General features: G+C 42.9%; 1 protein-coding gene across 1 annotated transcript in view; it reads left to right on the top strand.

Moving 5' to 3' along the window:
* kif6 (kinesin family member 6) overlaps positions 1 to 26207 on the top strand; it is a gene marked incomplete at both ends in the record, with an annotated part of 159310 nt that overhangs the window by 59238 nt on the left and 73865 nt on the right. The window contains 3 exons of the mRNA XM_084311142.1: positions 7872 to 8019; positions 10082 to 10191; positions 21757 to 21886. Of these exons, the coding sequence (XP_084167268.1) occupies positions 7872 to 8019; positions 10082 to 10191; positions 21757 to 21886 (388 nt within the window). The remainder of the gene's footprint in view (positions 1 to 7871; positions 8020 to 10081; positions 10192 to 21756; positions 21887 to 26207) is intronic.

The following is a 26207-nucleotide window of genomic DNA, read 5'->3' as shown; positions in this document are numbered from 1 at the left end:
TTAAACCACTAAGTGGGCCAGGCTGGCATACGGGGTGGCTCACTCTGCCATCGCAAAGTATGTGAGAAGATCTTCAAGCCACAACAGAGTGCTCGACTTAAGTCACTCACTCATTTCTGAGCTGTTGTTTATTATGCTAGGCTACAAGCACTGTACTGTAGACTACCGTAGGCTCCGCAGAGTGAGAGTAATGGTTACTATCAAATTCCCTATGAATTTAGGGTGGCAGGGTGCAATGCTATCTGCGCATGCAAGGTTAGACACTCATGTTAAGAATAATATACTCTGGCATCTCGGTGAAGTGAGTCGCGGTTCAGCACGGTATTTCCATCAGCCAGTCGGCACGGTCGGGGCTTTATGGTGAAAATGCATCGCTTGCTTCTCTAACCTCCAAGCCACCCCTGCACCCAATTTTCACCCCGACTCAACAAAGGGTGAACCTCTTCTGGTGTCTGACAGAGCTTGCCCCCCCCCCTTCCTCACAGAGGTTAGTCTAAATCAGGGAAGAGAACAGCCAAGAGCCGAGGGAATTTACTTGGAATTTCCTGTGATCCGGTGTTGGTTATGTTGTTGTTATTGCAAGAAGGCTCCCACCCCCCCACCCCCTCCACCCCTCAAACCGCTCTTGTCTTCCTGGCTCAATTTGAGCCCAATATCATCTCCTCAACCCCCCTCTTGCTCCCGTCCCAAATTTTGCTGCTTTTAGTCATAATAGGGGCTATTTGTGGAATCCCACAACTGCTTTCCATTATCTTCACTATCATGGGATGTGTAAACAACATGGTGAGACTGACTGGGGTTGGCTTGACTAAGGACTCGGATGTCTTTGCCTTGACTCAGACCGGCTCAGTTCCTTTAGTATTGAGTTGCCCTGCACAGCTGACCTCTTAGCATACCCCCCCCCCCCCTCCTTTTGTTGTGGCAGATGGTAATTGTCAGTGCTGAAGACTTTCAGTCATCACTAAGCCATGTCATATCAGTCTGACACCGGGGTCCTTGTTAGGCCTTTGATATAACTATGACACACATAGCTGGTCGTCATGCGCTGGTCATAACCACTCATGTCCCTGCGGTCAGACATTTTGTAGTCTGCCGTTAGTTCCTTGCACCCCTCTGTGGGATGCCCATTTACAGAGTTTTGATGGAATGTTCTGAATTCTTCAGGGTCTTAACCTTTCAAATCCAGTCTCACCACAGTGGCTGAAATGCAGCCTGCGAGTTCGTCTCACTCTGTTCGTCTCCCATTTCCTGTTGGAATACGTTGCCTTTCAAACATAATCAGAGGGAGTGCGGTGGCATGGCTTAGACCTCATATCCTTGCCACATGGTGGGGTATTGAAGGACATTTTGACATGGCATTCGGGCTCAAACTGACGTAGGCAAAATTACATGATGTGACCCGGGGGTTTTGGGTCTATCTATTCATTTTGGGTTGTTGATGCAGCGTAGCTGATGTTGATGTTGAAACGGTACCAGATACAGTAGCATGCCCTGGTCACGGGGATCAACAATTTAAATTGAATAGACATACATTGGTTTCCTTGCCAGCCTCTGATGTCGGGGAAACATTTGCACGTTCGTATTCGTTTTGATTTACAGATTGTCATTCACTCTTAACATCAAGGACAGCCCCAGCAATTCCACGCCACTGGTCACCTATCAACTAGCAATAACTGTGCGGTGGTTGTTTTAGTTGGTTCACAGTCATACGGGCCCTCTGAAGTTGACCCAGGAGGCTCTGCCTCACTCTTTTGAATGCTAATCCCCATTTTAAAACCCCACCACAGTCGTTTGAGTCTTTCAGCTCTCTTATGCATTTGTCTCGTTGCTTTTATTCATTGGTGTCCTATGGTGATTTGTGTTATGCAACTCAATGGCGTCACGCATAAAACATTTTGTTCTCTGGGCTGGCTTTGAAAGTTAATATTCGATAATACGATAAATAATTGATCGTATTATCTTCAGAGTGTCTAGGACCACGTGAAGAACACATATAAATTATTCTAGATTTGGGTGGTATTGCCCTTTAAAAATAGAAAAGAAAACGCGGACGCTGGGAGAACTGAGGTCTCCAGTGTCCTCCTCCTGGCTGAGGCAGCGCTGCCAGTCTCCAGGAAGGCTGAGGTGTAAACAGGAACAAGCATTGAGGAAACGCCCAGGCCTCAGCGGCGTGGCCCAGGCCGCATCATTAGCACTGACATTAAACTAAACACTGGGCCTGTGTCTCTTATCCCCGTCGCTCTGCCAATCGCCATCCGTGACTCACGCAGGGTGAGGTGGCCCGGCCCCCGATGGCCTTCCAAGTCAGAATGAGCAACCACCGCGCTCACGAAACGGACGTAATTTTTTATACGAACCAACACGCCAGTCGACCCTTTTCGGTCCAGGGTGTGTGGAATTGTACGCCGCACACACAGGGGAGGGAAAGCCGCACAACCTCTCATACAGGGTTGGTCGGTTCCATTAGAAATAGCCCCGAGGCAGTGGAGGCTGAGCCTTTTTTCTCTGACTTCTTTTCTAATTCCTAGTGAAAAAGAATGTGGCGTTACGATGATATCTTGTTCTTTTGGAATTGGCAGCTCGGAGAGGACAGAGTTTATCTTCACCTTTTTGATCCAAGCTCGAGTGTCGGGGGGCCTCTCTGTCATTTAGCAATTTTCCTGCTGGTCCTTCTCCAAGACAACAGAACAGGAGAGCCTTGTTTTGACCAACGTACCCCACCCCCCATTCCCTTATCCCTCTCACATTATTCACTGTCGTCGTTCAGGATGTTCATTTCTCTCAAATAGAGGTTAGAAGTAACACAGGTTCCTCTCCCGTGGCCCTGCGCATGTGCGGTGGTCCGGATCGATGCCAAACCAAAAGTTTGCGGGCCCTGCCTAGTCTGCCTGCCTGGGTTTGGGTCCTTTCCTTCAATCAAGCTCTGAGACATTCCTCCCTCCTTTGCCGGGCAGATGTCTGTCGCCATAGCAGCCCTCCACTCGCTGTCGTCTTTTTCCTGTGGATTTAGAGTGTCAGGTTCGATTCGCTCAGACTTTTGGTGCCCCCACCACCACCACTACCGCCACACACACACACACACACACACGCACACACGCACAGACACACAGACACACACACAGACACACTACTGCATGCTGGCAGACACACTACTGCAAATTGAGATGGTGAGGTCAGACTGAGGCACATGATGCAAAATAAGAGCAGGATGGTTAATTCTATGCAATTCAAAAAGACTCGCAACACTATAGTAGCTCCTGATATCTAACTATAAAGGAAGGAATCTCTGTCTGCGGGCGTGTGTGTCTGTCCTTTGTATTTCTTGAGAACCGTTCAACCCATCGGCTTCACGCTCGGCCGGTCTATTGCCGAGGACCCAGGCGAGTGCAGTGTATAATTTGGCGCCATTTGGCCAGATGGTGGCGCTATAACAACAAACTTTATATTTAAGTTTTGGCGTGTGTATCGCTGAGGACCCAAGGGAGTTTAGGGTTGAATGTGAAGTCGATCGGATGAGTGGTTCACGAGAACGTTGCAAGCAGCCATATGGCGGGTCTCCACAACGCTGCAAGCAGCACTTCCAGGGGCCAAGCAACCGTCCCACTCTGAAGGGGCACATGTTCCAAACAGCCTCATGCTCTGAATGGTCACACGCCCCAAATGGCCACACCCCAAATGGCCACGCCTCAAATTGGCACTGCACTTGTTTTTTTATAACTTTATTACATTAAATACAACATTTTGAGCCATCATGGGCTCATGTACTGTATGTATGAAGTGAATCAAACATGTTTAGGTGTTTTTCATTTAAAGGAACACGCAAAGATTATGGGAAAGAGTCAGACAAGAAGATAGATACCAATCTCCGCTCAGTAGAAAGCTATCCGGCTGCAAGCTAGCCTAGCTTAGCACAAATTAATGGAAGCGAGCTAGCTGACCTGTATTGCTTTAATTTGTGCTAAGCTAGGCTCAGCAGCCGCCATCACCCCAGTCATCACCCACATAATAAACCTCTCCATAAAACAGGGACACGTCCCCAAGGACTTCAAAATAGCGAGAGTAACACCCCTGCACAAAAAGGGCAGCAAATTAGACCCAGGCAACTACCGCCCTGTTTCTATCCTTACATCCATCTCGAAAGTCATGGAAAAAATAGTATACGAACAGGTCGAAAAGTACCTTACGGATAAAAATCTAATCTACGAATTCCAATCTGGCTTCAGAACATCCCACTCCACTGACACATGCCTTCTCTATTTGAACGACCACATCAAGCAAGAGGTGGACGCGGGCAAATACTGCGGCATGGTCATGCTAGACCTACAAAAGGCCTTCGACACTGTCAATCACACCATTCTGATTGACAAGCTAAAAGCAATTGGTTTTGATAGTTTATCAGTGAGCTGGATACAATCCTACCTGGAGGGGAGAGAACAGATGGTGGAGGTAAACGGTACCCTATCCCCCCCCCCCTCACAGTGAACTGTGGTGTTCCACAAGGAAGCATACTAGGACCACTACTGTTCCTAATTTATGCAAATGACATGTCATCAGCTTGTGACTGCAACTTGTTCCTGTTTGCGGACGACTCAGCCCTGCTGGTCTCTGACAAGAACAAGTTACAGGTTGAAAAAACCCTCAGCTCGGAACTAGGCAAAATCTGCATATGGCTCGCCGACAACAAACTATCATTACACATGGGCAAAACAGAGTCCATTCTCTTCGGTTCAAATAACAAACTCAGCAAAACAGACGGCTTCTCAGTTACAGTGGGTGACAATATTGTCACAAGGAAAGATGAAATTACCTACCTGGGTTCCATCCTAGAGGCTAATCTTTCCTGTGACAAAATGGCATCCAATGTAATAAAAAAAGTCAATCAACGAACTCGATTCTTGTACCGGATCTCCTCCCTGGTAAACAAGAATACCCTGAAGACTCTGGCAGGAGCACTCATTCAAGGGTACTACGACTATGCTTGCACCTCATGGTACCAAAGCACCTCAAAGGCACTAAAAACCAAATTACAAACATCTCAAAACAAACTAGTCAGACTACTGCTTGACCTTACTCCTAGAACCCACCTCACCCCTGCACACTTTGCCAACCTAGGATGGCTTAGAGTAGACGACAGAGTACAGCAACTTGCAATGGGCCTGGTCTACAAGATACACTACACGACCAAGGTACCCATGTACATGTCAAAATACTTCCCAAAGGTCAGTGAATACCACGATCACAACACCAGACGGAGCTCCACAAATCATGTAAAACCCAGATTCGGCTCAAACAAGGGACTAAACACGTTTCGCAATTATGCCACAACAATGTGGAACGCCCTACCCAAAGCTGTAAAGGAATGTAAATCACTACCCACCTTCAAAAACACTCTCAAAGAACACCTACGGGAGACTGCAATTCAAAACTGGCCCCTACAAATGTCCTAACCCAGTTGTACAATAAAGACCAAGCATGGCTTTGTCAGTATTCCAATGTACAGCCCCACCCAACCCCACCCCACCTACCCAACCTCCTCCAATGTACAGTTTCCATGTCAAATGTATGTCAGTATTCCAATGTACAGTGTCCCCCCCCCTACCCAACCCCCCCCCCCCCCCCACCTACAATGTACAGCCCCACCCCACCTACCCAACCTCCCCCAATGCACAGTTTCTATGTCAAATGTATATACTCTTCTTCTGGATTTTTTTAGTATCACAAACAGTACTGTATTTGAAAATCTGGTATGTCATAAATGTATAGATGTAGCAGTACTGTCTATCTGTATGTCATGTGTGTCATATGATGAATTGAAAATGGGGGACCCTGATGGAAACAAGACGAAAGTCTTTCTCAGGTCTGCATCCTCTTAACAATTGTATGTATTGAGCTGTACTGTACTGTACCCATTCTGCAATCTGTTAATAAACTTTTCAATCAATCAATCAATCAATCAATCAATCAATCAATCAATCAATCAGGTAAGTGCATTTCCCATAATGTTGGTGTGTTCCTTTTAAAGGGGACATGCATTATAAATGGCTTTTTTCTGTGTTTAGCATGGTTTTATAGTAATAGGGGTTAGTATCAATGGGTCTGTGTCTCTAATTACCATATTGACTCATCAGTCTAGTCTCGAGTTCACGAGATCTTCCCTCACTCAACTAAGCTGTTCTGATTTGACGGTATTGCTGACGTGAATAGGGTACTGATTTGCATAACTAACGCCCCCTCTACGGTTGACAGCGACAGCAGAGCGAGTGGAAATTTTCTTCACTTCCTCAAACAGAGCGAGGCAGAGAGCGCATAGTGTAACCCGATACTTCCTCAAACGGGTTTTGACTGCGAGCAGGGAGCGGACGAGCAAGAGAGAGAGAGAGAGAGGGAGAGATAGAGAGGGAGAGAGATGGAGAGAGAGAGAGAGGGACCCGTCTTCTCTCACACACACACGCAGCGTTTACACAGTGCTCCGTGCCTCCGTGTGTCCCCCTCTCTCTCTCCCTCTCTATCTCTCTCTCTCCCTCGCAGTCGAGCACCAGCATATCACTGTAATATCTTTGCGCATGCTCCCACGCGCACGCCCGTATTCCGATCCGTACAATAATAATCACAGGGGTATATATTGTCATTTGAAACAAGTTACCAATGCATTGTCCCGTGGGATTATGCCCCCTGCGGCAAAATTAATTAGTATCCCCCTCAGTCTCTCTCTATCTCTCTCTGTGCCAGTCGCAGACTGTGTGGATGACTGTCACTCAAAGTGCTTATGGGCGGAGCCAGGCCAACACCAAAGTGAGAAAAATGTGGCTTTTGAGTACTTGATTAGAAATATAAAACAATGCATTTTTTTTAATAAAAGCTTACAGATGTGTTCAATAGACTCAGGAATTGTGTAAAGTTTCCCAAATAGTGCTAGGAATAGCAATGCATGTCTCCTTTAAATAGACAATATACATACCTGATAAACGACCCTGTTGGGGCTCGAAACTTTTTTGTAAAGGTAGAATCTGTAATGCTGTCAAACAGTGACCTCTCTGCAAAAGAGCCCCTCTTTATACTGCACTTTGTTTAAAAATAAATGTTGGTCTAATGTGTGGGTTGGAATTGAGTGGAGGGAGACGGGTCTGGAGAAATGCACACTATAATAAGTTACTATACAGTATAGCTATAATATATACAATATCAATAATATAATAATATCAATGTAATATGATATAATATAACCATAGCCTACTGAATCCAAAACATACAGTAAATCCTAGGGCTGTCCCTATTACCATTTTTTGGGCTTCGAAACTTCAGTAGTAATTATCAGTGAATAATCAAAGCTTCATTCTTTCCACGTGAAAGTATCAATGTGGTAAATGAGAGAGCTGTGGTGAAAGTTCTCCTGACTGAAATGTTCTTGTCTGAAAATAACTGTTTTTCAAAATGAATGTTCATTATTTTGTTATTCTTATGGCGATGTACAGTTTGAGTAAAAAAAAAAAAGAAGCAACAACTAAAAACAAAGACAACCAAGCATTGGACGAGTGATGTTGGCATCAGCTGCCATGGTAGGAATAGAAATAGAAATACAGCCACAACATTATGGAAACCAACAAAAAAATACATGAATAGCAGCCTCAATGTGTTTACAAGTACAAAGTACAAGACTAAATAAATTACTATCCCTAAAAAATAAAACAAATACTAGAGTATCATCACCATATCCATCGGAGGAACCTTCTCATCATGTCAGTCAGTAGACCTTATCTTTAATATGCAAATTCAGTACATTTATAGCAAGAGTGATTAAAGGAGTCCACTTTGTCACTGTTTTAGTGTGTCACTAGACGTGTGTGTGTGTGTGTGTGTGTGTGTGTGGTCAGTGTGTTGGCAGGCTACAATGGCGCCATCTTTGCCTATGGCCAGACGGGCAGCGGGAAGACCTTCACCATTACAGGAGGAGCAGAGCTGTACAACGACCGTGGCATCATCCCCCGCACCCTGTCCTACCTGTACCAGTACTTCAGCCAGGTCAGCACAGACCCTTATCTACTGCTGCTTTGTCCCACAAACAAATTACCCCAAGAAATATAATTTAAATTACCGCACTCATTTGAACCATATTTCTTGGTTCATGATTCCAAAGGATAAAATCGGATTATTATAAATTTAGACCATATTTTTCTATCATCTGACATTGTACTGATCAATTCGGACCAAGACCAGTTGGCCCCCGAATGAGCACCTTGTGTTTTTCTGGGCTCTCCAGTTGGCGTTCAATTCCATCCAACAAGGCAACCATGCAACAGATAAAAATGTCAGAAAAAACATTCTATTGCGCAGTTGCCCCATTGGATTGAATTGTAGCCGGGAGAGCTGCAACCTTTTCATGCCTGAAGTTTATTAATTTGAAATCTGAGGAAAATACACTTCCTGAGTTAAGCTGTAGCCCTATTTTCAGACATTTCGCCTAAAGGTACATGCCTAAGTAAATGGAAGATTGCTCCACTTTTACAAGGTCAATTTGCATGTTCTTGGTATATAGGAACATCTAGGGACCTGGGGGTATTCCCAGTGTCAGAAATATTGTGTCTGTTACTAGGCTTGAGTAAATTGTAATGAAAAAAAAAGGAGAATATAAATTATGATATTTCTTTGCATCTGTGCCGGTGAATAACACCATGTTACAATTGTGCTGGATCCGAGCTCGCTCACTGAGCTCATTCAGCACCTTCTTGAGATCAAGTGTACAAAAAATCTAAGCAAATGAATAAAGGGAAGATGATTAAACAGAAGGATTTGTAGATACAGTAATCAATTATAATCCATTTGAATTATAAATTCATATTTGACCTTGAACTTGACCGTGACCTTATTGTGGCCAAATCATACATCTATGGATAGGGAAAATGCTCCTCTTTCCAATGGCAGTGTTAAATCTGGATTTAGTCATTTCCTCACGGTTTTCCGATAAAAGAGATATAATTCGCATTTTTCCGATAAATTCGCATTTTCGGTAAATCTTAAAAACATCAGTAAAAAATGGAAATATACACTTTGACTGCTGTTTTGATAGGGTTAAGGTATTTACTCTTGGCTACATTTGAAAAAGAAACACAACATTAACCTCTTAACATCCACATGTGGGCCCTCTTGAGGACGATTCGCGACGCGCCACTTTGCAGACCTCTAGCGGCTCGGGTGTGCATTTCTTTTAACACAATATATATATAGAATTAAAGCCCTATTTGTTGCCTGTAGATTGCCGTTTCAGGCAAATCCGTTCAGCGCTTCTCAAGTTACATGCCGATATGTGAGGCGTGCGCCAAAGTACACATTACCACCCCCGACTCCTGGGGCTCTAGCTCTGTCAATCATTTGGCGATCTCGAGAAATGTTGGACAGGGTTGTAGCCAATGATTGTGGCTTTCCAATGATACCCCACGTGGGGATCTAATACGGTCTGTTGGGGGACCTTACAGCTTAACAGGTTAAAAGCAACTTAACCCCAATGCTGGATTACAATACATTGCAATTTGAGATTGGCCAAATTACATTAATGCACAATACCTCTTATTTTATGCACCTTGCCACATCATATAATATATTATTATTTATTATGCTATAATTGTGTCATGATTCTGCTTTGAAATGTTTTGAACAGCCTATGCACATGCTGTTGTGTAGTCAGTAGTACACATCATTTTGACTGTGAATGTTTTATATCACCTGCAAGTACAAAGCCGACCTCCTATTGCCTTTAACTCTGAATGCACTGTACATAACACTCCACGATGCTGAGTCAAAAACATTACAAATATCGTTGTCTAAAAGATTAATCAAGTATCAGAAGAAGTCATTTAAGTCTGTTTTAAGTTTTCAGAGGAACAATGTTTTCAAACTTTATTATCTAAAGATGGTAAGTTAGGGTGTTGTGTCACTCTTAGTTAAATACAAGTCAAGGTTGAGTAGTTTCTTGTGATCTATCACATTCACACTCCAAGTGATTTAGAGTAACTTCACAATTGCAAATACATGGGCTGTCCAAAAATGTCATAACAGACTTCAGGGTTATTAAATTATTGATCCACAGGACAGCAGCATGGTGTACACCACCCACATCTCCTACCTGGAGATCTACAACGAGGTGGGCTACGACCTGCTGGACCCCAGACATGAAGCCTCTCGCCTGGAAGACCTTCCGTCAGTATACAAGATACATTTCAAGGCCGTCTCTTCAGATCTGGGGCCCTACTTATGAAGCATCGTATAGTAAAGACGTAAAGTGAGGTGTATATGGCCATGTGACCTGAGCAGTGTGCCTAGATCAGTAGGATCTTTTAAATCTTTAAACTGCACACTGTATTTGCATTGTGACCAAATTGAGTCAAGACTATGTTGAATTTTAGATCACATTGAGACCTGACAGCGTTCCTACGAAGCTCTAGGATGTCAGAAAATAAACTTGGTACTTTTAAGGGCTTCAAAATGTAGGAATTACACTAAAACATCATGGATAAGTATGGAAAAATATTCATTCCCATAGACCTTTTGCGTAGATGCAGACACATTGTCACATTGACATATTTGTGATACTTCACCTACATGTAGAGAGTGATATGTATACAGTAACTATATATTGTGTGACGAGCCTGGTGGGGTTCAGACTCGCCACGGTTCCAAAACAAACAAATTCAAATGTCCACACAAGTGCAATATCAATTAATACGAATATTTATTGAATAAGGGCAGAATTCAGTTCGATAGGCAAAGAGAATAGTTGTAATACAGTCAGATGGTCAAAAACACAAAACAGGCTCTCGTACACAAAAAGGGATTGTTCAATACTCAGGGTAGTCTTCCGGTCCAGGGTCAGTACACAAGGGGGTTTCTCAGCCAGTCCAGGGTCCAGTACACAATGAACACCTTCTCGCCTTCACCTCTCCTCTCACTACCTCTCACCTTACACAACTCCGAATATCTCAATCTCTCTCTCTATGTCACAACTCCAACCTCACCTCTACTCAACTTACCTCTGAATAACCTAGTGTATTTGTAGTGTGTGTGTCTGGGGCGTGTGCACGTGAGATGTGGGTGAACTAATGATGCACAGGTGTGTTCTATCAGTACAATTGTTCCTACTCCATTCGTGGCAATAATATCTCCCGTCCTTCAGAGGGGGTGATATCTGCCACAATATATATATATATATATATATATATATATATATATATATATATATATATATATATATTACCCAGATTCTATTTGCATAGCGAAGACTGACAGTCTTCCCATCCAGTTAAGAAATGAAAGGTCTGGGGGGAAAAGTATGGAATTCATTAAAAAGTGGAAAACATGCAGGATTCCTGCTGGCATGATCGCATGTTCACAAAACCACACTGAAGCAACAAGTGCTGCCCTAACCCTATATGAAGTCTATCTTTTCTTAGCCTACGCTGTACTGACTGCCTACGCATATTTATTTTCACATGGCAGATTTGACATTTTAGGTTTAAATAATACTGTATCCATTTTTTCCGCACCAAAGACATTCTAGACTCGAGAGTGATTGCTACTTTAGACTTTATTTCAAGTTCTAAAGACAAATCACCACTGCCTCCTGGGTTCCCCTCTAAACACTAGTGGGCTTTAGGCCCCTGGCTGATTCTCCGAACGGCCCATTTGTCAGCTTAGCCCCGCAGTCGCTGTGTGGTGAAACACGCAGCCTACTCTCCTCTAGTATTTGACATCCCACTACTAACTGTCAACTGACATAATGAGGCTGTGGGACGTCTGACCCGCTAGCTGATTTTACCACTGGAGCGCAGTGTTAAGCCGGTCGTGTGGCGAAGCAGTTTTTTTTGCTGCAACCGATCGCGGCTAGTATAAGTCTTGTCTGTCTGGCGGCCTTGCGGTCGTGCAGTCTGTCTCAAAAATAAAAAAAATATGGTGTTTGCCACGACGTAGTACATGCTAGAGACATGCAATTTGCCACAGTGATAGATATCGGTGGACCAAATATCACAACAATCAGCCTGATGGTGGTGCTATAATCAAAGATTAAAATGGAAAATTTGAAAAGCCATAACTCATACAGTTAGTTCCATTGACACCAGCTTTTGGATGCAAATACGTAGCTATCCTCCGTCTCTAACTTTGCCAATACCCATGTCTGCCATATTGGATTTTCCACCATTTTGTGTATTTTGAAAATTACTTTTCTCCCTAGTACTCTTTAAGGTTTTCCACCAGATTATCACAAAACCTGCTGTGTGCTATTTAAGGATGAATATCTTTCACTGTGTAATTCTGAAAGTTGCTAGGCCAAACCATATGACCGCCACATCCAATGGATTTTTGGAAAAACTCATTGTGTTTCTCGTGAACACAAATTTCACATACGTTTCCTCTATGCTGGGGAAGAGTTGTGCAACGTTTTGTGTAATTCGAACACATCATAGCCATAACAATGATTTGCAACAATGACAACACCTCACACCAGTTGCCCAAATGGTGGCACTACAATCAAAGGTAAAAATGTACAACTTTGAAAGGCAATTGCATGTCCGACTGACACAACAGTTTGTATACATATCCAGCTATCTTTAGTCTGTAACACTGGTCTCTGCCACTCGTTAATTGCATGTAGATAATGGATACAGTACCATACAGTGCCATACAGTGCCATATCAACGGGACGGAGCTTGAGCTTCAAATTCCTGGGTGTCTACATCTCCAAGGACCTCTCTTGAACCCTCAACACCTCGACCCTGGTCAAGAAAGCTCACCAGTGTTTCTTCTTCCTGAGGAGACTTAGGAATGACCATCTGTATCCTCAGATTTTGGTTAAATTCTACCATCACGCATTGAAAGCATACTCACTAACTGCATCACAGTCTGGTATGGCAATTGCCTCGGACCTGAAAGCACTGCAGAGGGTGGTGAAAACATGTATCCAGGCAGCAATAAGCAGTAGAACTTAGAGGTTTCCTGCAGCCAATCAGTCAGTTTATCATAAATTCCTCTCTCTCTCTCTCTCTCTCTCTCCTCTCTCTCTCTCTCTCTCTCTCTCTCTCTCTCTCTCTCTCTCTCTCTCTCTCTCTCTCTCTCTCTCTCTCTCTTATCTTTTTCATCCCTTTCTGTCTTGACATCAACCCGTCCGTCTGCAACTGGATATTTGACTTCCTAACCAACAGACCCCAGTATGTCAGGTAGGGGACCAGTGGTTCCCAACCCTTTTCAGTCAGGCCCCCTTGGGTAATTGGAGACATTAGCCCCCCCCCCCCCTTTGAGGTTCCACAGTGTTCTCTCCCTGGTTGGATAGCTAACATAGTCAGTTAGCTAGTTCGCTACCACAGGTGATATGTGCGACGGCAACCGAGCAACAGTGTTTACAGCTCTTGTGTGCTCTGATATTTTTATTTTATGTTTATTGTAATTCTTTCATTGACATGGAAGCACGAGATACAGTACTCAGGTCTCTGTTATAGCCATTTAAATACTAAATAACTACAATAAATACTAAAATAAATACTGATCCTCATGATAGACATACAAACTGATTCAATAAACAGTGATGGGTCTCATCAAAAACAATGATGAGTCGGCCTACAGCGAGGAGGTTCAGCACCTGGTGGCATGGTGTGCCGACAACAATCCTGCCCTCAACACCAAGAAAACGAAGGAGCTCGTTGTGGACTTGAGGAAGACTAAAGCCAGTGCACACGCCCATCCATATCAACGGGACGGAGGTTGAGCTTCAAATTCCTGGGTGTCTACATCTCCAAGGACCTCTCTTGAACCCTCAACACCTCGACCCTGGTCAAGAAAGCTCAGCAGTGTTTCTTCTTCCTGAGGAGACTTAGGAATGACCATCTGCATCCTCAGATTTTGGTTAAACTCCGGTCTGCTGTTAATTTGCAGGCGCTGTGGATGAAAATAATTTCATCCACCGTTAATGGCTTCAGCGCTGTTCCCCTCTCCTCGAGCGTTCTCCCTGCGGTCAAAATGCTTCCAAAATGCCGCTTTCCCAGACGCATTGGGAACTTTTCAAAAGCTCTCCCTTTACTATTTTATCTGTCTGTTAGCTTATCCATCTTTTTTGTTTGATCTACTTTTTCTCCCCATTTTCAATTTTTCTCCCATCCCAATTTCGTATTATCCAATTCTACCCTCCCCTGTCTCGAACGTTGTTAGACCATGCCTCCCACTGGTCGGCTGCAATGTGGACGAAGCCTTGCATCACGTATCCCCTCCGGTACACGAGGAGGCAGCCGTTTCACCTGCACAGCGCGATCTCTCAGCGGTGAGGAGTAACGTGTGGGAGGCTCACGCTGCCCCCGATACTTCCTGATTCTGCTGTACAGGCGCACCAACCGACCTGTAGGAGTTGCTGTCCACAACATCCGATCCCCACCCACCGGCTTTCCCACCCCTAACACTGCCAATTGTGTTAGTATGAACGGCCAGCCAAGCCGGAAGCAACGCCGAGAGCTGGGCTCGAACCCAGCATATCCTGCGTTAGTGGCGAGCGCCTTGCCCACTGCGCCACTTAGCCGCCCAGCTTATCCATCTTGACTCAGACACGAGGCTCTCACTCTCTGATCTGACGGCGCTAAAAAGAAAGTGAAAGCAGCCTTTGTTTTAGCAAATTCTTCTGCTCTGTGCGACAAATAAATTAATGATGATATGTAATTTAAAACCAAAACTATGGCCTCAGTATGAGTTTAAGACGTGAACATGGTCATGTTTGTTGAATAAAAATAAAAAAAAATATCTCAATTTTGTTTTCCCAATCTTCTGAAAATCATGTGATCGGCCCCCGGGACATCGGATCGGGACACCAAAATCAGGATACCTTAAGGGTGAATCGAAAGTGCTCAGTCAGTAGGAAAAGAACAAGTTACTGTGTAAGTTAATGTTTTCTGTGGCGAGTACCGGTGGCCCATACTTTTTACCAATGCCCCACAGCTTTGTCCCATTCTGTTCTGGTACACGTTCTATTTAAACTCATTTTACTCTCCTTTCGTAGGAGATTGGACTCCAGGTTTAAGTAGCCACAAATCACAGTCCTCTGGAAATAGTGCCCGCCGTTGACCATGCTGTGGTCACTCTGCTGATTCAAGAGTCTGAGGCTGTTTCTATCTGTCTGTCTGTTTCTCTCCTCTCTCTCTCTCTCTTCTCTCCTTTCTCCCATTCTCTCTTCTCTCCTTTCTGTCTCTTTCACTCTCCTTTTTCCCTTTCCTCTCCTTTCCCTCATACTCTCCTCTCTCCATATCTCTCTCCTCTGTGTCTCACTCTCTTTTCTTCCCTCTCTCTCTCTCTCTCTCTCTCTCTCTCTCTCTCTCTCTCTCTCTCTCTCTCTCTCTCTCTCTCTCTCTCTCTCACCAAAGCAATGCTTAAACACTGTTTGGTAAAACAGCCATAAGCAAGCTATAGTTTTCCTTCCCTTTCCCCCTCTAAAGCCATTGATAAACCATGTCCTATAATTAGCATTGTGTGGATGTTTTCCATCCGCCCTCACTGTCCACAAGCTTGTTTATGCACAGTCGATGTTGGGAGGTCTATTGCAGCATCAAACCACAATGTGTCCCATTTTGTTTGCCGCTTGGTGACTACCGATTTAGCCTCACACCACCGCAGTTAAGTCTCCTTCGCTACCGGCTGTGTGAATCGATTTGACACAACATCTACTTAGATGTTTAGAACAAGAGAGAACACCCTGATCTATTGCGAGGACCACACTGGAAACAAGTACGCTTTTATCTGTTATCATCTGGGATGTCTACTTTTTTACCCAATAAAATTAATCAATCATTTATTATTCATAGATTCTAGCCAAATTAATCAAATGATATGTGGAAATGGGTTTGGCCGTTTACTTTAGGAAAATGACATTGCAATGACAACTGTTACAAAGGGTCAGATTAAACCGAATATATATTTATTACTTGAGATATATTGTATAGTATTTGTATATCGTCTGATATCCCTTGTATATTCTTTGTACATATACACGGAATATCCCTTTACCTAGTACAGGCCAGACCATAATGTTCGTTCTCCTATTGGACAGCGACCCCCTAGGCGCCACGGCCATACCCCCCAATGTCTAGTTCAAAGTCACCGCTAAGACATGTCTGTACATGCCCGGCTTTGCGCAGTAATATGGGACAGAAATAAGGCTGGTACTAGATTGTTCACCTTACGTATAAATACGTTGCAGGTGGATACAGCAGTATGTTAACCAACAAGTTGAAGCCTCACACCACGATACAACGTGCTGTGAAGGGGGCCCGTTTTGCCCCGAAATAGAGCCTTGAGACCGCGTGCGAATTGATAGCTGAAGTGTCAGAGTTTAACGCTGTATCGTCGAGTTCGACCTATTCTATTATTAAGTAATAGTCTATTATGTATAGTGTATCGTGCGGCTACCGTTCTACAGTGACCAGCATTACCAACGTTTCATCGTACCGAGCTAGTGTGCTTATCCAGGCTGGGCGGCCTAACCTTGTGCCGTCATCCGAGGAGCCCTAGACGAGAACCGTGTGGATATGTACACTGGATAACCTACACCGACGACTACAGAGCCCTTTTCGGCTGGATTATATTGCTTTGGTCCTGTGGCTGTTGGAGCAGAGAATCGTCTACCCCCACTACCGTGTGGGATTTACCCTGTGAGGAGCACCGTCGAGCCCGCCTCTAGGACTCTGAGGCTGGCTAGCTTTCACCCATGCGGCACTGCACACCGGAGAATAGCTGTTGCTTTGTCTACGGACCAAGGGATTATTGCACTGTCTCCTGTACCTGGAGTCTCTTTATTCCTCGTTGATCCAGACCTTTGCTACCGACAAATCCTCTCCCCTGCTGGCTTACAACCGGAGGGAACCCCCCTAGTATCTCCAGCTGACCTACTAGTGTACCATATATAATTCTTATGCTACAGGTGGTATTAATTATCCCCTTCGTAATATGCTCATGGACTTACGCTCTTGACCTATTCATGCACATTCTTCGCCTTACAAGCGCAACTCTCAATCTTAATAAATGTAAGATAATCTTGGTGCTCTTCTAATAAATATTATAAACAGTACTTTCTTGTTAAGCCGTGTTATTGTGTGGGTGTTCATCTCATATACATGTGTACTGTATGGCCAGTAGTAATGTACATAACTCGGTAGTGGTTTAATGATACCATACTTATTCAATACAGTCAGGGAATTGTACCCCTCAGTTACAACAACAATGAGACATATTATCCCAATCATATTGACTGATTGAAGTGGAACTTTTGAAAAGATTTGTGTCTTTTATTGCGAGAATTGGAAGACTGAGAGGTAGAGATAGGAGGGAAAGCACAGGAGAGATGGAAAGAACACTACAATACAATATGCAATGCAATACACTGTTAGCTATGGATGAGGCACTGGGTCTTTATGTACACTGCTATACAATGCTATATTATACAATCTCAAGTTATACTATACTATTCTTAAAGTGACCTTTCCTTTTGTAAAGTGACCATAAGTGTGAGCGTGTGCAGCATGAGTGTGTATTTGCTCATGTTAAAGTGGCTGCTAGTGTGTGAGCGTGTACAGTGTGTGTGTGCTCATGTGTGCTTGTGTGTGGAGAGTTCAGTGTTCAAGGCTCTGATGGCCTGGGGGAAGAAGCTGAGCCGAAGTCTCTCTGTCCTAGTAGCTGGTGTTCGCAGGTGTCTGCCTGACCGCAGCAGCATGAACAGGCTGTTGTTGGGGTGGTGAGGGTCTTTCATTATTCTGCAGGCTCTGGATTTGCACCTCTTGTTGTATAGAACCTGCAGGGGTGGTAGTGCAATACCCGTGGTGTGCTCGGCTGAGCGCACCACTCTCTGTAGGGCCTTCTTGTCCTGTGCCGTGCTGTTTCCATACCAGGCAGTGATGTTTCCAGTCAAGATGCTCTCTACAGCTCCGGAGTAGAAGGACTTGAGTATCTTCCCATGTGTGGGTTAAGACACCAGGGGCTGCATTAGGTAAAGGACCAATGCAACTCATATGCTCTCTCCTGCTGCTTGCTGCTCCACTCCATCCCAAAAGCCTGTGAAAGCAGAATCAAGTTTTGTGGAGAAAAAGAGGGAGGGCACATTTGGTGACAACCCCCAGTGGCAGTGTTTATTGGTGTGGCAAAGATTCAAAATGTGTCCAAAGCACACCGCTTGAATGAATGAATGACCTTTATTTATATAGCACCCTTCACAGCACGAATGCACAGGGTGCTTTACACTACAGCTAGCATATAAAAACAAAAACAAATCTGAAATAAATGAAAACAACAACAACAACAGACAGCAGTTAAAAACAGTGAAACCAAATAAAATAATAGAATAAAAGAATTTAAATAAAATCATCAGTCACTAATTAAAAACTATAGGAACAGTGAGGACAAAAAGTGTGCCTATTATATGACCAGCCTGTCTGTGTGTGCTTTTAGTTTTTTTTTTTTAAAGAGTTTTCTGAGGGGGCAGTTCGCAGGTCCAGGGGGAGAGCATTCCAGAGCCTTGGTGCCGTCACCTCGAAGGCTCGATCACCCCTTGTTTTGAGCCTGGATCTGGGGACCACCAGGAGGTGCTGATCGGCAGAGCGGGTGTTGGTGTAGGGATGGATGAGTTCAGTGATGTAGATAGGGGCCTGACCGTGGAGTGCTCTGAAAGTAAAAGTGAGGACTTTGAAGTGAATTCTATAGTGTACCGGGAGCCAGTGCAGGGATGCCAGAATGGGAGTGATGTGACATGATTTTTTTGAACTAGTGAGTAGCCTGGCTGCAGCATTTTGGACCATTTGTAGTTTGTCTGTGGATGATTTAGTGAGACAGGTGAAACGTGAGTTGCAGTAGTCAAGCCTAGAGGAAATAAAAGCATGCTTGAGTGCTGTATATTTAAATTTGTCCGTCAAAATGTGCACGTTTTCCGTATTAATTATGGGTGCGTTTGCTGAACTCTATAGCTTCCCACCGGGTCGGGAAAAACGATTGCAGACCACCCTGCGTGCTGCACCTCATGCTACCGAGCTACAGCTCCTTCCACTCTGTTCCCCCCCACACACACATTTGCAGTTGTACTACATCCGTTCTCCCTAAGTCCCGCCCTCTTTGACATGTCAATCCGGCGGGCCACACCGTTACTGCCCCGGTGGGACGGCATCATCGCAGCGCAACCCTCTAGCCATCGGTCCGAGCCGTCTCTGCGCTCCATGCCGCTTGATGTGGCCAGTAACTCATCCCCCTGTTTGTTTATAGAAGCGGAGCCCTGTCTATTATCACGTTATGATCCGAGGATAGATAAAGCATATGTGTCAGGCCCAGCCCAGCCCAGCGCCCCGGCCCACACTGACTTGCAGATGTGGTTTGTTTGGATTTCAGGTGGTAGGGGGGGGGGTTGCGGTGGAGGCGGAATTGCTTCACTGTCGTATTTCTTGGTCTTTGACAGGGCTACTTTGTGTCTATGATTTCCGCGTTATACACAGACGGGTGACAAATTGAAAGAAAAACCAACATTTAGTGTCTTAGTGAGTTATTGGGGCCCACGGCGAGCCACCAGGGCAGCTTCAATGTGATGTGCATAGATTCTAGAACTGGAGGGATGGAACACCATTCTTCCAAAACATTATTCCCTCATTTTGTGTTTTGACGATGGTGGTGGAGAGCGCTGTCTTAACTCAGTCCAAAATCTCTCCATATGCCATAGCATATGATTCACATCATTTTCATACTCATCAAACCATTCAGTGACCCGTCGTGCCTTGTGTGGATGGGGTCGTGGATGGTAGAGACCACTCCCATCAGGATAGAAATGTTTCATCATAGGATAAAGGTGATCACTCAGAATAACTTTGTATTGATTTTCAGTGACCCTTCCGTCTAAGGCAGACCTGGGCATTGTACGGCCCGCGGGCCGAATCCGGCCCGCGGGATGATTCTGACCGGCCCGCGAAAGATTACACGATAATAAAAAAAATTAAAAAATAATAAATTTTTTTTTTTTTTTTTTTTTTTTTTTTTTTTTCTTCATGTCAACGTTCACACGCACAGTATACGCTTAGGATACATGCTCAGAAGATGTTGGTTCTCTTTGGATCCACCTACATATGTGAACAGACATTCTCAGTCATGACGTTTACCAAGTCCATGTACAGATCCTCTCTCACTGATGAACATCTGGCAGCTGTGCTTCGCATCTCCACCTCAGACATGCAACCTGACTTTGATGGACTTGTTAAAGCTCAACAGAGACTGTATTTCTCACACTGAATGAAAAAAAAAGAACTGAAGAACACTAAAATGTGGAAATATAACAAGTGAAATGGGACACTTGATATTTTTTTTCTTTTTTTTGCACAGTTCTGAAAACATTAAATGTTTAATATAGGCATGTAAAGTAAAAAAGGCTACAAAACTGGGACACTTTTCTTTACACAGTTCAGTGACATGTCTTGTTTATTTTTGCTATAAGATGATGTGATGTCTTTAGAAAGCTAAGAAAATCCTTGTTTCAATAGTATATGAAACTCAAAATGCCCTTTGTTATTAATGTTTCACATTTTGTTTATCATTTTGGAAATAAATTCTATTTGAATAAATTATATTTTTGAAAGCTAACCTCACCTTTTAATTGCCAAATAATAACATACACTCTTACCAGGGGTCAAAACAATGCCATTTACTGCTTTTTATATAGAAATAAAATTTATATTATGCATAATTGAGTTTGGAATTTTGGCCCGGCCCCCCAACATATTTTCAGTTGCTCATTCGGCCCCCCGGGAAAAATAATTGCCCACCCCTGGTCTAAGGGGACAGCGTGTCCTTGAGCAAGACACTTAACCCCTAATTGCTCCCGATGAGCAGGTTGGCACCTTGCATCGCCCACTTGATGACTCATCCGGCCACATCCTTATGTTTCTCCTACACTAGTTTATTCAGTTTTTTCCTTTAATTTGTCCCCCGTCTGTATGTATTATTCTAAAATGTTCATCATGAATTGAGATTGATGATCCATGCAGTTCTTCACATTACTGGCAAGCATTCTGTCTCTGTGACCTTCATCAGAGCATCAATATTAAATACTTATTGATATGAAATATGAATCCCTCAAGGGGAAACTGAAACCACCATACATGTAGAACAGACGGGACAATAGAAAAAGAAGCATATACATCTCAAGGCAGTAGAAAAGGGAGAGCACAGCACCATCATAAATAATGTAACTACAATGTTAGTGGCTATAGAAGACATTAACATCAACATATTCATGAACACCAACACCAATCCTCAGTATATCCACCATCCTAGTCATCAACATCAGATCATCATCAGATCATCATCATCATCATCATCATCATCATCAACATAATCATCATCAACAACAGTGACAGTCAACGACAATGTTCATTAACAAAACTTTACCACAGCAGGTACAAGGGACTTCCTGAATCTCTCTGAAGAGCACCTTGGCATAACAAGCCTGTCACTAAAAGAGCTCTTCAGCTCGCTAAAAACATACATACTCTTGAGCTTCCTACCCATTATTTGCTCCATGATCACATCTAGAGAGTCAGGGGGTCAAGCGAATAATGGATCCTGCTTTCCTGATCAATTTATTGATCTTGTTCCTGTCCTCTTACGTTTAAACCGCACCCTAAACAGACAATGGCATAAAATAGGACACTAAAATGCTTTGATAAAGCACATGCAGGAGTGACCTGCTGATGGACATTGTCTCATGATCTTTTCCAGGAAGGTGACCATCATGGAGGACCAAGAACAAAATATCCACCTCAGGAACCTGTCACTTCAGCAGTCAGCCAATGAGGAGGAGGCTCTCAACCTGCTCTTCCTGGGAGACACCAATCGCATGATTGCAGAGGTAAGGGAGGAGGGACCTAGGGCTTCTATAGGGAGGTGTAGTCTGACGTCACTGGTTGTTCCACCCGTATAGGGATTTATCATTGGGAAAATGGATTATCGGCTATTGCAGGGGTGGCCAACCCGCGGCTCGCGAGCCGCATGCGGCTCTTTGCCCGTCAATGTGCGGCTCTTCCATCCATATTTTTTTTTTTTTTTTTTATGTCACTCATTCCATGAGGACGTAGAATAAACATTTACAATTTTCTTTTAAATGTCCATTTGCATGTTCTTGGTATCTGAATCTAGGGACATAGGATCAGTGTCAGAAATAGTGTGTCTGTTACTAGACTTGAGTAAATTGTAATGAACCAAAGGAGAATATCAATTCTATTTAACATTTTTTTTTTATCTTTGACTGTGAATAACACCATGCTAAAATTGACCAGACCTGAAAAATCTAAGCAAATGAATAAAGGTAAGATGATTAAACAGAAGGTTTTGTAGATACAGTACTGAATTCTGACATCTTTTTTATAATGTAAATTTCTCCACCATTTTTCATCATATTGCAACACCGTTTTTTGCAAGACGTTCACAGAAAGGTAGAGAAACTAACTGCGTTCTGTTTTATGGCAATAACGTTCAGGTTTGTGGGAGATAATCCAAAAAAATAAGAGAAATAAAAAAGTAAATCCAGAAGTCAGATGATTGACAGGGGCTGGTGTGAGCTGGGTAGGGTAGTTTTTCGAAATTTGAAAGCCCTGAGTCTCTTCCTTCAAAAGACTACACTCACTTTTGGATGTGCCACTTCCTCTTGTCAATATGCGCCGGTTTCCGACTCAATGCCCTGAGATTTCTATAATCTTATATTTCACTAATAACAGTTAAAATAATTGGTAAACAAACGTAATGCTGAAAATATACACTTTTACTGTATATCTCGGGCTTAAGAGGTTAACCCTGTGAGGCCCAAATTAAAAAGACATTAGCAACTTCAGAGGCCAGAGGGTGGGACATATAAACACATTTACTATCAAATAGCATTGTGAGGCTGAACAACAGGACCAATTGACTATACATGTGCTTAAAGCGGAACTATCTTATAAATGGCCTTTTTCAGTGTTCACCATTGTTTCTTAGCTATGTGGACTTATATTAATAGGATCTATGTCTCTAATTCTCATATTGGCGCATTCTTCCAATTCTCCTCTCACAATATTCACCCTCACTGAACTGAGGAGTCTGAAAATGTGCATATCTGTGATGTCAGAGATTTCTCAGCTGCATAATAATGTGGCAGTTGATGTGGCAGTTGGCACCAGGCCACACAGTGGTTGGAGCCCAGCCTCAAAACGGCTTAAGATCTTGAGGTAGAAAAATGCGGTTTTTGAGTACTTGATTAGAAATACAAAACAATGCATTTTTTTGTGTGAAAAAAAACCTAGGTGTTCCATAGACTCACAGGAATTGTGTAAAAGTTCCCAAATAGTGAAAGAAATAGTCAAATAGTTCCCCTTTAACATTTTTTAAATAAACATTATTTTTTTAAATGGCTAAAAGTGATTTTGTAATTTTGCAACTGTGGGTCACTCTCACAGGGTACTTTTAACCTTGTGAGGCCCAAATAAAAAAGACATTAGCAACTTCAGAGGCCAGAGGGTGAGACCTATAAACACATGAAGGGTGCCGTGACTGAAAAAAAAGGTTGAGAAACGCTATATGGTGTGGCTCTTTGTGGTACCACAGTAATTTTTGTGGCTCTCTCTGACTGGTTGGCCACCCCTGGGCTATTGTAACAATTCTGCCGCATGGAAATTTAAAAGCTTAAATGTTTTGCACAAAATGAGTTCCCTTCTATCACTAACATTATTAACTATTTTACTATTTCTTTCACTATTTGGGCACTTTTACACAATTCCTGTGAGTGTATGGAACACCTCTGTAATTTTTTTATTTTTTATTATTCATTGTTTTGTATTTCTAATCAAGTCCTCAAAAACAGCATTTTTCTACCTCAAGATCTTAAGCCGTTTTGAGCCTGGGCTCCAACCACTGTGTGCAGCTCATCTTGTACCTCTCCATTAACATGCAGCGGTGTCTTTCTGACATCACAGATCATCACATTTTCAGATGACTCAGTTCAGTGAGGGTGAATATTGTGAGAGGAGAATTGGAAGAATGCGCCAATATGAGAATTCGAGACATAGATCATATTAATATAAGTTCACATAGCTAGGAAACAATGCTAAACACTCAAAAAGGCCATTTATAAGATAGTTCCCAGGGGAACTCCACTTTTTTTGGAAATTAGCTTATTTAACATCTTCCCTGGAGTTAGACAAGAAGATGCATACCTTTTTTGTCTCTGTGCGTGCATTTTAGCTTTGGGAATAGACGCTCCGTTAGCATAGCTTAGCTTCATCACTGGAAGTGAGGCAGGACAGTAGCCTTACAGTGCCTTACAGTGTATTGCAAGGTCTGACATTGACCAAACTTGATATGCATGACCTTGGTGGGCTCTAGGTCAACTCCTGAAAAGGGGGTCAATGTCAGACTTTGCAATCAAAAGTTAGGGGGCTAATAACCCTTGCCATAATTTCAGTGCGCCCCCTAACTTTTGATTGCAAGGTCTGACATTGACCCCCTTTTCAGGAGTTGACCTAGAGCCCACCAAGGTCATGCATATCAAGTTTGGTCAATGTCAGACCTTGCAATACACTGTAAGGCACTGTAAGGCTACTGTCCTGCCTCACTTCCAGTGATGAAGCTAAGCTATGCTAACGGAGCGTCTATTCCCAAAGCTAAAATGCACGCACAGAGACAAAAAAGGTATGCATCTTCTTGTCTAACTCCAGGGAAGATGTTAAATAAGCTAATTTCCAAAAAAAGTGGAGTTCCCCTTTAAGCATTTTTGGTTGAAATTAAATTTGGTGATTTTTTTTTAATGATTTAATTGCGAATATTTTCATGTTGAGCTATAGATTGTGGATGAATAAGCACAGAAAGGTACACCATGCAAATGTTAATGCTTTATTTGTTTTAAACGAGACGATTTAGAAATGGGCAATGGGGAAATACATTTTGTTGGACAGAGGGTGGAACACGAAAAACGGCAATGACATAACCACTACACTTATAATAATAATAATAATAATAATAATAATAATAATAATAATAATAATAATAATAATAATAATAATAATAATAATAATAATAATAATAATAAGGACTTCCTTTTTTCGGCAGTATCCTCAAGTATACAATTTTGTGGTTGGCTTATGTAATCATCATTATCCGTTTACAATACAGTAACCTGGATACGTTTGCATCCTGATTACGAGAAGCCCAAATACCTTTTGATATACTGATAGTATCCGGAATATTGAGGAATGGAGGAAATACATTTTCTTTTTTATTATTATAATTTTTTTGTTGTCTCTATACTTTAGGTTCAATGTCCCCATTTGGAATATTCTGTATTTGCGAACACCATATTATAAACAGTAACACCATATTCTGAATAAGATCATTGCAGTGAAATTGGCTGACAGTATATCCAGAATATAGTGTGCATATAAATGCACTCAGTAAGAGGTAGTGTTATGTCGAGTGTTGGCCTTAGTTGATGCAGATACCAACTACCCGTATCGACCAATACCATTTACAGTTCAAAACATGCCTATCTTCAGATAATGGAGGAGTATGGAGTATTAAGGGGGTTAAAACACTCCTTATAACAAACAAGGCACCAACCATGTATATTCAAGTTCCTTTATTAATTGTCACAGATATTTTACGATGAAATGCTTGTTTCTGTATTAAAGGAGAAATTAACTGAAATGTAATAGTCCTTATCAATTTTGTTGACTTGGCATGTGCATTGAGCTAAACTCTGTATTCTGTAGGTCACACAAATGGCAATTCTACAAATGCCCAAATATCAGTTGTAAACATAAAATCAGATCAATAACATTTCTGCTTTTTAAAAGGCAACTTCACCAAAAAAACAATGCTGATTTATTTTGCACATGTCACACATATCCGAAAACTCAAGGGCATGATGTGGGGTCAGTGAAGGGTCGTCTAATCCTGTGACAAACTACTTCCTGGTAGCTGCTCACGATGCACTACTGGACACTCACTTCAGGTGGTAGCCAGTCCAATGCACTAAATGTATATTTAATCTTTGCACAGCTGCCTCTCCAGAATAGCCAAGGGGTCGGATGTTCCTCGTCTGTGTACTCAAGCCAGGGAACCCCCCCATCCTCCCCAGACGAAAACCCACCTGTAGGCAGTATCCTGAAAAGATAAATCCCCCAAAAGGATCTGACATGTTATTT

This window comes from Notolepis coatsorum, assembly GCF_963971535.1.
Source record: "Notolepis coatsorum genome assembly, chromosome: 3".
NCBI lineage: Eukaryota > Metazoa > Chordata > Actinopteri > Aulopiformes > Paralepididae > Notolepis > Notolepis coatsorum.
Note: the sequence above shows the minus strand (reverse complement) of the source record. Positions and strands in the feature narration are given on the sequence as shown.